Source organism: Rattus norvegicus, chromosome 19, assembly GCF_021556685.1.
Source record: "Rattus norvegicus strain SHRSP/BbbUtx chromosome 19, alternate assembly SHRSP_T2T, whole genome shotgun sequence".
NCBI lineage: Eukaryota > Metazoa > Chordata > Mammalia > Rodentia > Muridae > Rattus > Rattus norvegicus.
The window spans coordinates 60,058,475-60,076,072 of record NC_141552.1 but is presented as its reverse complement, the minus strand read 5'-3'; the positions used below and the strand labels follow the sequence as shown (position 1 = coordinate 60,076,072).

At 46.4% G+C, this 17,598-nt stretch overlaps 1 protein-coding gene across 6 annotated transcripts in view; it reads left to right on the top strand.

The window, feature by feature from the left end:
- The window catches only part of Cmc2 (C-x(9)-C motif containing 2), a 25,889-nt gene extending 8,291 nt beyond the window's left edge, over positions 1–17,598 (top strand). For 2 of the 6 annotated variants that reach the window (NM_001402209.1, NM_001402210.1), the window contains 3 exon segments: positions 1,506–1,612; positions 12,654–12,725; positions 17,252–17,598. In NM_001402209.1, the coding sequence (NP_001389138.1) occupies positions 1,532–1,612; positions 12,654–12,725; positions 17,252–17,338 (240 nt within the window). In that variant the 5' untranslated portion in view covers positions 1,506–1,531 and the 3' untranslated portion in view covers positions 17,339–17,598. 6 annotated transcript variants of the gene reach the window in all.

Here is a 17,598-nt window from a genome sequence, read left to right as displayed (position 1 = left end):
GCAAGAGCAGTCAGTGAACTGCTGGTTCTTATCTTTCCTAGTTTGAGACAGTCTTGATATGTGATCTAGACTGTCATCAGATTTGTTGGGAACTGTGTCAGATTGGCCTTAAGCTCGATCTCCTGCCTCTGCCTCCTGAGTGCTGAGTTTGCAGACTTGGGCCCCTGTGGGGTAGTTTGAATGGCTACATCACTCACCATATGGCCTTACCACCTAGTGCACAAGGGCTCCAGTCTCCCAGTTTCTTGCAGTCTCTCCAGTATTGTCTTTTACTTTGAAAAGACTATTAGCCTAGCACACTCCTTTCTTTAATCCCAGCATTCAGGAGGCAGAGGCAAGTGGTCTCAGCGAGGTAGAAGACAGCCTGGTCTACAAATCAGGTCCAGAACAGACAGGGCTGATTACACAGAGAATACACAGAGAACAGAGAAACCCTGTCTCAAAAAAGAAAAGGAAAAAAAAAGACGAGACAAGACACGTGTGTGTGTGTGTGTGTGTGTGTGTGTGTGTGTGTGTGTGTGTGTGTGTGTGTGAGAGAGAGAGAGAGAGAGAGAGAGAGAGAGAGAGAGAGAGAGAGAGAGAGAGAGATATGGGTGCTGGGACGGGAACTCCATAGCAAGCGCTTCTTACTACTGAGTCATCTCTCAGCATCCTCCTCTCTCTCCACCCATCTCAGCTTTCTTTTTGTTTGTTTGGATTGTTTGAGAAAGTCAGGGTTTCTGTGTGTAGCCCTGGCTTTCCTGGAATTTGCCCTGTAGACCAGGGTAGTTGCAAATTCAGAGATCCACCTGCCTCTGCCTCCAAGTGTTGGGATAAAGGCGTACACCACTATACCTGGCAACAGTAGCTTCCTTAATAGGTCTGAGGTAGTTCTTATGTTTTCTTTTTTTGGGAGCTTTTAAGATTAAAACAATTAAGTGGTTCTTTTGGTCATGTTTCTGAATTAGAAAGTGTAGATTAAAAAATAGCAGAGTAACACTATAACAGACACTTTAAAATAATTATTTTCTTAACCTTGGTCACTAATTTTCTGTTTTGTAGTTGACCCATTAAACTAATTCTGGGAGCTTGGATTTCTGTTTTCAGTACAATAATTACTTTTGTGCACAGATCTGTTAAATTTGAAAATTGTTTTTATTAGCTAAGTGTCTCAGCTAGATAAGCAAGCCAGTCTGTATTAAGTCTCACTAATGTGACACTGACTTATTGCCCTTTATACCTCTCTTAGAGGAATATACAATTTAAAAGAAGTAATGAGCCAGCTCTCATAATTGGTAAACTTTTACCTGAATAAAATGAGTAGTAACCAACCTCAGGAGTCTGTGAAAAGTCCTTCAAGTCCAGCCCCTGCAGCCTGACTGCTATCCCTCTCTAGATCCAGGGAAAGTGCTGCTTGATTCCATCCTGGCCGGTCACACCCAGCCCTTTCCTCTGATAAAGGCCATTGCTGTCTCTTGAAATTACAACTGTGTTCTTGTGTACTCAATGCACTCTTGTGTCTACAGGTCTGCACCTACTCGTCCTCCAAACGATGCATCCTGACTTGTCTCCACACTTGCACACTGAAGAATGCAACGTCTTGATTAACTTGCTTAAGGAATGTCACAAAAATGTAAGGATTCAGAAGAGTGAGCGTAAGGCAGAAGTGAAACTTAGGTACAAGTCTAAGGAGACGTGTTGGTGCAAAGGGACAGTGGCAGAACATGAGTAACAAGTGTGAGCTGCTTGAGGCTTGACGTGTGTGGTTCCATGTGCTTTATGACTGCTGAGGTGGAGAGTCTGTGGGGTTCTGTGCAGAAGCTGCAGTGCATGTCCTCACTTGTCCTAGTGAAGGACGCTGGGACAGTGGTCACGTGGCATCCATTCGAGGTTGCCCCTTGATAGTCACCTTTACGGAAGTCTGTATTAACTAGCTGCAGCTTTCGGATGGCCAGATTTTATGGGTTTACTTAAGTCTTGGAGGAACAGAAAGTAGAAAATGAGCCTACGTGGGGACTGCTGCAAATCAAGGTAATGCTTCTGTAGATTCTGAATATTTGGTTCGTTTTTACAGTTCTATGAAGCATTGGTGATTTTTTAAAAATTTTGTGCTTCTGTTTGCCTCATGATGCTCTAAACCGTAATACATCACACTTAGCAATGGTGAGTAAGATTAGGACCAAGGGATGATAATAAGGAATGACTGCAGCCTTGGCAGACACATTTCACTGTTGACAACACACTTTGGGTAAGCAGTTCACATGCACTCAGACGGCAGAGGCAGGTGGATCTCTGGTGTCCAGGCCAGCCTGGTCTACAGAGCGAGTTCCAAGACAGCCAGGGATACACAGAGAGACAAAGAATTAGGTGTTCTTGCACATGGTGTACTAACTGGAAAGTGAGTCAGGCGATGTAAGTGAAGTCTGGCTTCAGGGTTTTTAAAGTAGAACTGTAAAGTCTTATTTTAAAAGGAGCCGATTGGGGGTTGGGGATTTAGCTCAGTGGTAGAGCACTTGCCTAGCAAGCGCAAGGCCCTGGGTTCGGTCCCCAGCTCTGAAAAAAAGAAAAGAAAAAAAAAAAAAAAAAAAGGAGCCGACTGTGTTGGCTTAGTACAGGACATCTCCATGCTATATACAGTAAGTTGCAGACAAGGGCAGAAAAGGAGCGAGAGACTTCAGAGAGTAACAGCTCCGTCTTGTCACGAAGGGCCTTCAGGTGTAACATTAAGTCCATCTTTTCATATGCCCTGTCTACTTAGTGAATTAAGGGCAGGAGTTCAGTCCTTGTTTTCAAATAAATCTTCTTTGTTGGGCTGGCAGGGTGGCTCAGGAGGCAGTGCATGCTGCCTGAAGACCCGGGTCTGACCCCAGAGCCCACAGGATAGAAGGGAAGAACCAAATCCCAAGAGCTGTGCTGTGAGATCCATGCCTGAGTGTGCACTTGACTCACACGAATGTGATTTTGTTATTCTGTGTTACGTGTTATTTGCATATTAACATTTGATTCTAGACTATTACGAATTTGAGTCATCTTACGCATTTGGTTCTGTTTTTCATTTTTAAAAGATCTCATACAGTAAGGGTAACATCTCAAATTCTAGAACCAAAAGGTAAACTTTTAAAATTAGTATCAGTACTTCCATAAACAATAAATGTATAAGTCTAAGTGTACAATTGACCAGTACCCATGTCACCATGTTATAGTCAGTGTACAGTGTCCCTTCATTGGTGTCCCTGTCAGGTTTGCAGTGTTCCTCACAGCCGGCCTGGCCAGGAGCTCACCACTACCTTTTGATCTCTATCGAGGGGCTTCGCTGCTCTGGAATGCGCTGTAAATGTCCTCTGGTCCGTCCTCTGTTGTGGGGCTGGAGCCTGCTTTCTTCTGTGTCAGTGGCTCTGAGGTTCCTATTTAGTGCCTGTGTGAACTCTGCCGCTTATTCCTACTGGTAGACGTTTGGCTGGACATTGGCTTACAGCAGTTGTGTGGATGCCCTTTTCTTTATCTTGGATGAATGCTTAGGACCAGGTTGTGTGGAGTCTGTGGAAACGGGCTGGGCTCCTTTCCATCGTGCGCTGTGTAGATCTCACCAGCACTGCTTTAATGCTTATGAGGATGTGGTAATGTCGCCTTTGGGTTTTAAGAGTATGCTTGTCTGATGGGTAATAATGTTAAGTTTTTTCATGTAAACTTTGGCCATTTATACAGTTTTTCCTTTATATTGAGAAAATTGAGTTGCCTGATTTTTTTTAAAATGATATGGCACGTAAGTCTGACTAGTGTGCTATTTTCTTTCATTCTGTAGTATTGTGAGCCTTTTCTTTTTGGATGGGGTCTTAGGATGTAGCCCTGGCTGGCCAGGAACTCAGAGAGATTCACCTGCCTCTACCTCCCTAGTCCTGGGATTAAAGGCGTGTACTACCACACCTGTCTTTTTATTCTTTCTCTTTCTCCCTCCCTGCCTCTCCCCTTCCCTCCTTTCCTTCTTAAACATTTTAAATTTTATTTTATTTTTTGTGTATTGCTATTTCGCATGCATATATGTCTTTGTGACAGTGTCAGATCCCCTGGAACTAGAATCACAGACAGTTGAAAGCCACCATGTGGTTGCTGGGACTTGAACCCAGATCCTCCAGAAGAGTAGCCGGTGCTCTTAACCACTGAGCCATCTCTCCAGCCCTCTATTTCAAAGAGAACCCTGCAGTTTGTTAAGGTCATGTTTATCTCTTTTCTTTTATGTTTTGTCTTTTTTTTTTTTTAAACAATCCTAAGGATCTAGTGTGTTCCCTGTAGACACAAAGAAAAGATTTTCCTGTGCTTTTTTAAAAACTAGAATCATACGGTTTTTGCCTAGATCATATGGTTTTGCTTTTATATGTAGGTCTCTGGTGGATGAAGTTAAGGTCCTTGTGTGGTATGAGGTGTGATTTTTTTTTTTTGAAGTTCATTGTTTTGCTGATAAACACTTGTCTTGACACCATTTTTTGAAGAGACTGTCTTGCCTCTTCAACCTCCAAAATATCTTCAGAAATCGCCTGACTCTACAAGAGTAGGTAGGTGTTCCTGGCTCTGCAGCCTACTCACTCATTCTTAAATTTAATGTCTCTCTTTTTAAAAATCATTTCTTTTTTTTTTTTTTCAGCTTTTTAAAAGGTTGGGGATGTAGACTGGAGCTCGGTTGCCAGAGTGCCCTGAGTTCAATCCCCGGTACTGCATGTCTATAATCGCAGCATGGAGAGCACTGGTTTCACCACTTCTGCATGCTGTGGTGACCCCCTCCCCCACTATAAAATTATTTTTGTTGCTATTCATAACTAATTTTGCTACTGTTAGGAATTGTAATATTAGTATCTGATATGCAGAATATCTGATATTCTACCCCCAAAAGGGGTTGAGACCCATAGGGTGTGTGTGTGTGTGTGTGTGTGTGTGTGTGTGTGTGTGTATGCATGTATGTGGATACAAATGTCAAATGCCATGGAGTGTGTGTGTGTGTGTGTGTGTGTGTGTGTGTGTGTGTGTGTAGGCAGATGACAACTTAAGGATTTGGTCTGTCCCTCCCACCTTGTTTTGAGGCAGGATCTCTGATTGCTGCCATTGTGCTGGGTGAAAGAGCTTCTGCCCATTTTGTCTCTGCCTCCTAATTTGCCCTAGTAATACAGGGTTACAGACTCAGCTCCTTACAGGGTTTTAGGGCACCAAACTCAGTTTGTCAGGCTAATGAGGCAAGTACCTTATGCTTCTGCGCTATGCTATCTCCTTGGCTTCATGTCTGTCCTAGTATCACCCAGCCATGGACACTGTTGCCTTGTGTTGTCTCAAACCCATAGATACCCTCAATTGTGTCCTTTTGTTTTGGAGATAGGGTCTTACACTGTAGCCCTGGCCGGCCTTGAACTCACAGATCTGCCCGTCTGCCTCCTGAGTGCTGGGATTAGAGGCATGCACCACTATACCCAGATCAACCACAGTTTTGGCTATTCTAGAACCTTTTTAATTCCTCAGATGTTTTAGAATTAGCCTGTCACTTGAAAAGGTTTCTAAGAGTTTTCATTTGGCACTGAACACTTGGGTTTTAGCCACACATCCTCCCCAGCCCCCAAGGAAAGTTAATTTACTGATTGAAGTCATCTGCAGAGGAGGGACCTTGTGGATGGTTTTAGGGTTGTCTGGACCCTAATCAATCTCGACCCTAGGTTCTCTCCGCTCGAGTGTTGAGTGGTGTCTGTTTTGGCTCGTAAGAACTCCATGGACCTTAGCTGCTTTTCAGCGTTTGTTCTATAGGCTCTGCCGCCCTGAGACAGGTCAGCCCATAGGTGTGACAGTCCTGTGTGGTACTCTTAGCTGACCGAGCCAGCCCCCGGGGCTCTACTCCTCAGCTCCCTGTCAGACAGTGTGGAAGGCAGGTAAACACAGGGCTCATCTTGTTCTGCCTCTTCTCAAACGCCACAGACCTTTACCATCGGTGGTTTTCTCGTGTGTTCTGGCCATGCTTCTGGTTGTTGGAAGACCAGTTCTTTCCCAAGGATTTCAAATGGATTTTTAACGGATGACACTAGAACAATTACATAATCACCCAGAAAAGTTAAAATTAGATCTTTTCTTTATACTAGACTTATGAATGTAGTCTGGTGGGTCAGGGGTTAAATGCCAAAAACAAAAACAAAAACAAAAACTGCACACATAGTAAGAAGCCATGTGTGCAGCCTGCATACGGGGAAAGACTGGCCACGGGTCACTGTGAGTCTAGAGTCTGTCGTTAAATGTTCCTTTCCTCCTTTCCATAGTTCTTTGACAGGAAGTCACTGTGCACATTTAAAGAGTAGTGACTTAAGTTCTCCTTGATCTATGTAGTTAGTTAATTTTTAGAGTCTGGGTTATAGACCTGCCTTACTTATTTACTGCTGTCAGTGTGGACTCATGCACACCGGGGTTATAATTCAATACAGGCTTTGTAGCCCAGACTGTTTCAGCTTTGGGCCCCGTGTCTTTCAGTGTGCTGTGTAGAGAAGCTAGTGGTAGCTCAGGACTCACTCAGGTAGGACACGCTCAAGAGTCAGGAGGACCAGGAGCTCAAGGCCAGCCTACCTTTAGCTGGGTGTGGTGGCCCATACCTCTAATCCCTGGACTCAGAAGTGTGTCATGAGTGAAACCATATGATTATAACTGTATTCCAGATGAGTCATCTCGCCACACCACAGGGAAGGGTGACCACAGTGAAGTAAGGTGAACACAGGCTAAGGGTGGTGTTGCTGCTGGTAGAGCTGGGCTCTGGCAGTGGTGCGAGTCCGCCATTGGAGAAGTGCCTTCCATGTGCTCTGTGTGCCTCAGAGGTGAGCAGTGAGAGACTGCCTTCAGAATCGAGTCACTAAAGCAGCATCCCTGGGGCCTCACACCTCTTGTGCTCACAGTAGAACTGAGCTTCAAGTCTGGAAACATGGCATATGTGCACTTCTGTGGAGATTTTGCTAAAGCTGCAACTTCCTGCTGTTTCCAGCACCTCAGAGGATACTGGGTGTGTACCACACTGCCTGGTAGTTTCATTGATAGGATGGTAGACCAAGCTGTCTAGCCTCTGCCCTCAGTTGGTTTAGCTGTTTTAATCTCTATTAGGAGGCTGTGTCACTCTGGATGTCCCTTTCCAGGTGGGAACTCTGCAGTGCTCTCTGGTCCTCCTCATCTCCACAATCAAGCCGTGCTGCGCTTTCCTCATTCCTCCCATGCTGGTTTCTTCCTGTGGTCTTGGCAGCCACGTAGCCGGCAGCATCCACAGACTGCTTCTGACCTACTGGCTTGTCTTGCCTGCATTCGTCAGCAAGACTCCAATCATCTACACTTAACGTGCAGGATGCAAAGCAGCTGCTCTCCTCAGAGCCGCTGAGCCCTTAATGTCGTTTTTCCTGGTGTATAAAGGCAACATTTAATAGACAGTACAGGAAAAGCCCAGGAAAGCATCAGAGAAACAGGAACTCCCTCCCATTCCTTCACCACCAGAAGGAAGTCACTGAGAGGAGGCTTTACTGGGCATCCTCTTCTCTTTGTTTCCCCCTTTGGAGGTGGGGGCGTCTTCCTATTAACATTTAAAAGACTTACATCTTCCCAGTCTTGAGAACACAAACACATAATTGCAGTAATCCCAGGCCTCCCAGCAGACTTGAAAGTGTTTGCTTTCGCCTCTCTCAGTTTTCTGTTCCTCAGGAGGACTCTGAGCCTGCAAGGTCCCAGCCGGCTGAGGTCACTGCCGGCTGAGGTCACAGGTCATGGCCAAGTGCATGTTGAAGTTCCCAGCTTCTCCCGCCAGCGTTTGCTCCATTCTTCAACCTTGATGCTTTAACCTGGTTTTACTTGGTCTTGACTGCTCTCCCTCAGCCTGGTCCGCAGTCTTACCCCTACCCTAAGCCTGATTCTCAGCTGTAGCACCTGAGAAGTTCCCTTGTCACGTCAGCAGCTGACATCTCAGCTCAGGCTTTTCCTGAGTTCTATTTATCTCTGTTGATATCCACTCCATGGACTTAGCTCGTCTGAAACCATCTACTCTTTCTGTCTTAGTGACATCGTCTCGTCAGAGCCAGAAACTACCCTTAATTTCTTCTGCCCCACTTCTTACCAGTCTCTGGAAACGTCTGCTGTCACTCTTGTGGGAGGGTGAGAGTGGGCAGAACCGATAAATACTTGGAGTTATTGGAAAAGAGTCTTTACATATTTAAATTTATATCAGAGTTCTTTGACTATTTTTATTAAGTTCTTTGACAGTTTCATGCATGTGTACACAGCTTTCTGCTTATTTCCACATCGTCTCATCTCCTTCGTCCACTGTCATCATCCTTCCTCACTGACCCCCAATCCCTCTGTCATCCCTCCTCACTGACCCCGCCATCCCTCCTCACTGGTCCCTCCATCCCTCACTGACCCCCCCATCCCTCCTCACTGGTCCCTCCATCCCTCCTCACTGACCCCTCCATCCCTCCTCACTGACCCCTCCATCCCTCCTCACTGACCCCTCCATCCCTCCTCACTGACCCCCCATCCCTCCTCACTGACTCCCCCATCCCTCCTCACTGACCCCTCTATCCCTCCTCACTGACCCCCCCATCCCTCCTCACTGGTCCCTCCATCCCTCCTCACTGGTCCCTCCATCACTCCTCACTGGTCCCTCCATCCCTCCCTATGACCCCTCCATCCCTCCTCACTGACCCCCATCCCTCCTCACTGACCCCCCCATCCCTCCTCACTGACCCCCCCATCCCTCCTCACTGACCCCTCTATCCCTCCTCACTGACCCCCCATCCCTCCTCACTGACCCCTCCATCCCTCCTCACTGACCCCCCCATCCCTCTTCACTGGTCCCTCCTTCCCTCTGTCATCCCTCCTCACTGACACCCCCATCCCTCCTCACTGACCCCTCCATCCCTCCTCACTGACCCCTCTATCCCTCCTCACTGACCCCCATCCCTCCTCGCTGACCCCATCCCTCCTCACTGACCCCTCCATCCCTCCTCGCTGACCCCTCCATCCCTCCTCGCTGACCCCCTCATCCCTCCTCACTGACCCCCCATCCCTCCTCACTGACCCCTCCATCCCTCCTCACTGACCCCTCCATCCCTCCTCACTGACCCCCCCATCCCTCTTCACTGGTCCCTCCTTCCCTCTGTCATCCCTCCTCACTGACACCCCCATCCCTCCTCACTGACCCCTCCATCCCTCCTCACTGACCCCCCATCCCTCCTCACTGACCCCCATCCCTCCTCGCTGACCCCCATCCCTCCTCACTGACCCTCCCATCCCTCCTCGCTGACCCCCCATCCCTTCTCGCTGACCCCTCCATCCCTCCTCACTGACCCCCCCATCCCTCCTCACTGACCCCCATCCCTCCTCACTGACCCCCCATCCCTCCTCGCTGACCCCTCTATCCCTCCTCACTGACCCCCATCCCTCCTCACTGACCCCCCATCCCTCCTCACTGACCCCCCCATCCCTCCTCACTGACCCCCCATCCCTCCTCACTGACCCCCCCATCCCTCCTCACTGACCCCCCCATCCCTCCTCACTGGTCCCTACTTCCCTCTGTCATCCCTCCTCGCTGACCCCTCCATCCCTCCTGGCTGATCCCTTCCTCACACTCATGCCTTTTTGTTTTGTTTCACCACTGCTGATTTAGCCAGGCCCACCCATGAGCATCTCCCAGTGACAGATTCTTGGGTCCCTCCAGCGTGTCTGTGGTCTACAGTGCCGTTATATGGAAATGGTGTGTTTTGTCCTCACTCTGCAGTGAAAGCTGGGCCAACGTTACTCACTGTTCACTGCTGGTGCCTGTGCGCTGTTCTCTGTGTAAAAGGTGCTCAGACACCAACTCATGTACCCATCTAAGTCCTCGAAAATGAAGGGAACTCAGTCCACAGTGCTTTGTCTGGTTTCCCTAGGGTATTTGGGCGTCACATTTCCCACTTCATAAAGTGTCACTTTGATTTGGGCTTAGCTAATGTGGAGGTGAAAGGACAGGAGTCACCTTTTATCTTGGGTTTAAAAGAAGATGTACACACTCAGGGCAGCTGGGGCACAGCTGTTTGTAAGTGCTAACTCGTGTGAGGGCTGAGTTCTGATGCAAGCGACTGTGTAAGAGCGGGCACGGCAGTGTGGGCTGTAATTGGCCCCAGGGAGGCATGGACAGGAGGATCCCTGGTGCTTGCTAGCCAGCCAGTGTGGTCCAATTGGAAATCTCCAAGTTAGGAGAGATCCTGACTCAAAAAATAAGGCAGAGAGAGGTGGAAGAAAACACCACCAACATCAACCTCTGGTCTCCACACATGTGTACATAGACGATCATAGTCAAACCTGCGCACATATTAGGATGTATGTGTGTATGTGTGTGTGTGTATGTATGTATGTATGTATGTACGTACGTATGTATGTGTGTATGTGTGTATGTATGTATGTGTGAGTATGTATGTATGTACGTATGTATGTATGTATGTATGTATGTGGGCCCAGGTGCTGTAGGCATGGGTAGTGTGCTGTGATTTCTTTTTTTTTTTTTTTAAATGTTTATTTTATGTTTATGAGTACACTGTAGCTGTCTTCAGACACACCAGAAGAGGGCATCGGATCCCATTACAGATGGTTGTGAGCCACCATGTGGTTGCTGGGATTTGAACTCAGGACCTCTGGAAGAGCAGTTGGTGCTCTTAACCACTGAGCCATCTCTCCAGCCCATGTGCTGTGATTTCTAAACTGCCATTTTTTATTTAAAGGGTGAACATGCCTTGGTCCTATTTGTCTGCTGTCACAGAAATCATTTAGGGAAAACACAGGAAGTGCTTGTTCTGAAAAGGCCAGTAGGTGACAAAGAGGAAATCCTGGACTATTTGAAGTGTTTATTGAAACAACTCAGACCATTTATTCAGTGTGGACCCGAGAAGCGCTTCTACAGTGGCCCTGAAGGAGAAGAGAGAAATAGCACAAGGTGTCACTTACTAATTATGTGTTGTCGGGTTTCTGTGAAAACCGTAATTAGGAAGAGAAGGAGAAACCTGCTTATTACAGCCACAGGTCCAGCGTTTACAGCAGATCACTGTGCTGCCCAGCCTACCTTAAACATTGTGACATCCAAGCTCTCTGCCTTTACCAGAGCTGGGTCCTTCGTGCCAACCTCGGCATCTGTCCGGCAGCATCCGTAGTTCGGCAGCAGGGTTGGAAACACACAGGAGAGTTTTAGTTTTGCTTTTCCAGCAAAGCAGACTTTGAACCTGAGAGACATTTTTCTTTACATTTTTTTGAGGTTTATTTTATCTTTATTTTATGTGTATGGGTGTTTTGCTCGTATTGCAAGTGTGTGCCATACACATGCAGTGCCCACGGAGGCCAGACAAGGTTGTCAGATCCTCTGAAACTGGTGTTACAGCTTGTTAGCTGCCATGAGGGTGCTGGGAATAGAACTCAGGTCTTCCATAAGAGCAGTGGCCCTTGTAAGCACTGAGCCATCACTCCAGCCCCAACACAGGATTTTCTTACAAACTAGTAAGGCTTATTTATGGGACCTATATAGGTCATCAAATGATACTGTATATTTCTGATGTATTTTTGATGACATTTGGGATAGAATGAGAAAGTGGCTTTGGCAGCAAGCATATTATTAAATAACCTTTAAAGGTCTTTTGAATTACACAGACGCACAGGGAGGTGTGAACAAGCCGATGTGATGAATGCAGGCACTCATAGGTCAGGAGAGCATGGGATACCCTGAAACCGGAATTGTCCGGGAATCCAATCCGGTCCTCTACACGAGTAGCAAGCACTCCTCACCACGGAGTGCTGAACCACAGTGAGATACCAGTGAAGGAAGCCTTTGCTCTTGTCACTGGGCCTGCACTTCAGCACATCCCTCTACCAGGGATGGGCAGGGTGTGTGGTACCTAAGGACATGAATGGTTTTAGGTGGTTAAACTTAATGTGTTCATGGTTTTCTGTCAGAGCATGTGTGTATGGGTACCTTTGGGGGCCAGAGGCATTGGATTCCTCTGGAGATGGAGTTACAGGTTGTTATATGGGGAGGCTGGGAACTGAACTTGGGTCCTGGAAGAATAGCAGGTGCTCCTGACCGCTGAGTCATCTCTCTTGCCCTGTGATTAAACTTTTCTACTCTCTCACTAGGTGAGGTTTTAGTGGGTTAGGGGGCTATTTTGTGTTATTAAGCTAAGAAAAGTGTGTGTGTGTGTGTGTGTGTGTGTGTGTGTGTGTGTGTGTGTGTGTGCATGAGTGTGGAGGCCAATGTTTGATGCCTTTTCTAATCTGCAGTCTTGTTTTGAGACAAAGTCTCTCACTGACAGTGGAGCTCATAGATTCAGCTGGGTGAGCTGATCAGTGAGCCCTGGGGTCTCTTCTGTCCCCTCTTCCCCGGCTGCTTGCCTTTTACGTGGGTACTGGAGGTGTGACTCAGGTCTTTGACCTTACACACAATACAAGATGAGCCATCAAGTCATCTCATCATTCAGTTTTGTTTGGATTCTGTCCTGCAAACATTTTTTAAGGATGGGGGGCAGGCCTAGGAGCCTTGTTTAGCTTGCTTACTCACAGAGCCACACAGGAGGTGACATTTCCACTGCAGCATCCTTTTACGGTCTGTGTTTCAGAGATGTTGGCAGATTGAGAGATGAACTGTTTCTCCCTTCTCTTCCCATTAGCACAACATTCTGAAATTTTTTGGTCATTGCAACGATCTTGATCGGGAAATGAGGAAGTGCTTGAAGAATGAGGTAAGACTGGTGCCCAGAGTTAAGCAGCAGAACATTTCTGGATATCCATTGTCATTATTAGATTTCCTCTACTTTTAGTCCAACAGCAAATCAACGTTACATGTATGACATTCTCTTTAAAGCCAAGAGGACTAAGCCTGCTGTAGGAGCAGCTTTAGAATATTGTCCTCTTCTGTGTATACAAGGGGAGAAAGTGTCTTTGCTTTCATTGAAAATATTCAAGAAATCTAGCCTCTGGCATCAAAGTCATACTTGGTGACATTTTTGAACTGCTTTTTAGGTGACCAAGAGTCTTGAGCCTCAGTTTCCTAAGTAAAGTGAGGGGAGACTAACTTAGGCTCCTTCCATCTTTAATGAGACTCTTAGAGTCTTTGTGCTGTGGACAGCAACAGGGATCTTGTGTGATCTCATGACACTGGTGAAGACTGCACCATGGACCTGGGCGTGGGCCAAGAGCTAAAGTACCAGTCATTGTCTCTTTCTAGGCACCACTGACCGAGCAGATTTACTTTAAACTTTTGAAAACAAATTACTCCCATTTCTGTTTCATACATCAGTTACTTTATTTCCAGTAAAGTAAGTAATGATTACATGTATATGTGCATATATATTAATATTATATATGGACTAAAAGATCCATTTTCCAATTTGAATTGGATGTGTGTGTGTTTGAACTGCACCCCCGCAAAGTTTCAGATTAAAAGTTTAAATATAATATTTGAAGCTGTATTGGATTGTGACTTTTCTACTCTGGGCAACTTTTTACTGTGACACTATCTTATTTAAATAACTCTATACAGGAGTAATTTTTTTTTTTTTTTTTTTTTTTTTTCCGGAGCTGGGGACCGAACCCAGGGCCTTGCGCTTCCTAGGCAAGCGCTCTACCACTGAGCTAAATCCCCAACCCTACAGGAGTAATTTTAAGATCCACTTTTTTAATAGCCAGTCTGATTTTTAAACTCTCATTTCTCCTGCCTCAGCTTGCTGAATATTGAGTTAAAGGCGTGAGCTGCCACACCCAGGAGCTGTATCTAGGGTGATTTTCTTTGCAGTAACAAATGTATATGTTAGGATTTAAAGATGAGTCTTGAAAAATGTTTTTCTGTCCCAGTCAGGGGCTGGTGTGTGGCCACTAAACCTAGTGCTGTATAATGTGCTGTGTAATGTGCTTGCAGAAAGCACATCCTGTGGTATTCTGTCTGCCAGGACCATTTTGTTCACACATAATCAATTGTATAGCTTCTTGCCTATGTAAAGCCTATGTTTAGATTTACTGTCCCTGTGTAGTTCAGTAATTTTGCCATTGTTTCGATGACTAAAACCTCACATGAACTCTTCTTCCCTGCTGGTCCTGAATGTTGTTAGTGACTTTTAAGTTGGATGTCATAGAAACATCTTGTCTCTATTTGTTTTCATAAGATTTCCTCTTTCCTTCAGTCTTAGTCAAGGTCACTATCGCAGTGATGAGACGCCATGACCAGAGCAACTTGGGGAGGAGAGGGTACTGAGGCTTCTACTTCGGCACCACAGTTCATCACTGAAAGAAGTCAGGACTGGGACTGAAGCAGGGCAGGAACCTGGAGGCAGGGTCTAATATAGAGGCCATGGAGAGTCAGGCCAACTGACTCGTTCATCATACTTTGTTACAGAACCCGAGACCACCATCTCAGGGATGGCACCACCAATAATGGGCGGGACCCTCCACCACCAATCACTAATTAAGAAAAAGTTTACAGCCAAAGTTTACAGGCTTGTCCACAGCTGATCTTAGAGATTTTCTCAACTGGAGCTTCCCTCTCTCTGACAACTCCAGCTCGTGTCAGGTTGACAGAAACCTAAGCAGCGCACCTCCCCTGCTCTTAATGTTGCTTCGCTTCTGCAGCTTATGAATGCACTGTCTGACCTCTCTACTCCCCAGTCTGCTCTGTTTCTTTTTAATTTCCTGCTCTTTTTTTTGGTTTGATTTTTTTTTTTTTTTTTTTTTTTGGTGTTTTGTATTTTTTCAAGACAGGCTTTCTCTTGTGTCGCCCTGAATGTTCTGGAACTTGCTCTGTAGACCAAGCTGGCCTCTAAGGCACCTGACTCTGCCTCCCAAGTGCTGGGATTAAAGGCATGTGCCACCACCTCCCAGCTCCCCTGTTCTTAATAGTGTCTCCAGAGGCTCTCCTGCCACCACCCTTCCCTATGTTGGGACTTTTACAGAAGTTATGTGTATGTGTGTGGGTATGTGCACATGCATATTAGTGCTGAAGGTGTTAGAGTCCCTGGAGCTGGAGCAGTGCCTCACATGGGTGCTGGGGACTGAAATTGAGTTCCTGCAAGAGCTGTACAGGCTCCGTACCCGTGAGCTGCCCTCAGCCCCAGCATGTTGAAACATTCCACACCACTTTAAAGGTCGGCGTGTGTCTGCCTCTCTCTGCTGCCTTCTCCTTTGCTGTTACTGCCCTTGCATGTCCTTTATCCAGTTACTTCATTGTGTGGTTAGCTGTCCTTTTGAGTCAGTACCTTTAGATGATGTCCTGTCAGTGACTTTGTCCTCACTCTTTCCCCTTTTGTTCAAGGCCATCTGGACTTCCTCCATCAGCACAGACTTTACCCAGTGAGCTTTGTAATTCATCTTGACACCTGATGCACACGTCACCTTTGACCCCTCCTCTTGTGGTTGTCATGGACCATCCAGTGTCAGATCCTTTTCCCTAGAGCACGTCTCTCTCTGTGTGCTCTGGGGTGGTGGTTTGTATTGTTTTCTCCGAGGTAGTCCTTTGTTCTGTTTGTCTTTGAGACAGAGTCTTGGGGGTCTCCAGACCACATCTAGACCCCCTACATCCACAAATTTGTTTGAAAAGCCCTGTGCTTGCCCTTCCTCACCTTTTCCCTGGTGTTGCTGTTTGACTATTGTTTTGTTTATTGCTTTGTTTTTGTTTGTCTGCATTTTCAGAGACAGGATTTTGTGTGTAAGCCCAGTTGTCCCAGAACTCACAGCCCTCTGTACTCAGCCAGGATTACCAATGTGATCTGCTGTACCCAGGCTGGAGTAGCCTTTTGATGAAGAAAAGCAGTTTGAAAACTTATTTAAGGGCTGAGCACATGGCTCCTTGGGTGAGCACTTGAGGCCAAGTGGACCGACTGCCTGAGTTCTATCCCTGGGACACACATGTTAGAAGGAGAGAATTAACTCCTAAAAGTTGTCCTCTGATCTTCACACATAAACCATGAACCATGACATGTGTACACTTACACGCATGACACATAAACACGTAGACATATAATAATAAAAGTATGTATGTATTTTACACAGGGTCTCACCAGGTTGCTCTGACTGTCTTAAAATTCACTCTGTAGACCAGGCTGGCCTCCAACTCACAGTGGTCCACATGCTTCTGCCTCCCAAGTGCTGGGATTAAAGGTGTGCGCCACTACGCCTGGCAATAAGTGTAGGTTTTAAAACCTGCCACTCAAAGGGATTTATACAGGTCTTCAATCAACATCTTTAGTTTGAAATTGTATTGAGTGAAACTTGTTAGTGATTATGTGGCGTGGCTCTTTTTGTTTGTGCCCCAGATGAGTAGAGGAGTTGAAAAGTTGAAAATCTACATGTTTTTTTCTTAGAAGTTGGGCAGGAATTCCAATCAAGTCCTTGGCTGGTTGTTACTAAATCTTCTATTTTTGTGTTCTTTCTTCCATATCTATGGCTCCTAAAAGATGTTCCGTTGTTCATATATGCTCACGTTTTAATTCAATTTCTGTCTTTCCCCCTCCCCAGGGAAGAATAATTTATTTTTAAAATCTGTCTGTATTTATCTATTGATAACATATAAGCACATGTATGTTAAGACATTCTGTTTCGAATATAGGTTAGTAAGCATTTGGGAAAATCTCAGTGCTCTTTCAGCGGGGTTGGGGAGTGGGGAGGGTTATGACCAAGAGCTGTTGACTCTTCACACTGCTTCGAGGAACATGTCAGAAGAAGCTCCCTCACCCATCTGCCAGCCACTGGTTTGAGTAGTTTGTTCAGTCTTGTTCTGAACTTTTAATAAAGGTATTGCTATTAAAGTGTCCTATAGGACAAGCCATTTTACAGGGTCAGAAGACAGGGGCCAAGCCCTCTAAAGAATTGGAGAAACCAGTAACATTTTGGCTAGAAACAAGGGAAAGGATTACTGTTGGCCATCAGTAACTTAAAGCAAGAGAACTAGAAGGCAGGAGGGGAGTTTACTGGAAAATACCGGTTCGCTGTGACAACTTTGAATAAGCAGAGCCTCCCAGCAGCTGAATCGGCTGCTCTTAAGGTAGTGACTCTAGTGATTAGAACTGCTGGGGACAGGGACAGAATGCATCTGTCCAAATGTCCCTTGATTTCTTGGGAGGGGCTCGATGCAGCTGTTGACAGATTTGTTGGATAAGCAAGGGCCATTCCTCAGGATCCCTGCCTCTGATCTCAGGTTCAGTGAGTGAAAGAGCAGAGTCGGTGCTTAGCTGAGCCAGGGCTGCTGTGACCTGTTGTCTCTTCCCTTCCCTCCCTCCAGTACATGGAGAAGAGGAACAGGAGCAGGGAGCACGGCGCTGCGATGCGAAGCAGGCTTTCTGATCCTCCAGAGGAAACTGGAAGATAGGCTCACTGGATGCCTCGGCTGGGAGACCTGAAGGTGGCCGGTAGCTGAAAAAAAATCCCTTCCTTTTGGCCTCTAGGACCCTTTGAATGGAAAGCACTCTATGAAGAACTGAGCCGTGGAGAATCAGGAGAACATGGGGTCCGGGACTTGCTGAACTTTAATGCCAGGCACTGTGCCTCTGAAAGTTTCCTCCACTGCTGCCCTGAATCTGTGTCCACCCAGGCCTGACTCGCCTCCTGCAATAAAGGCTTAGCACAGTG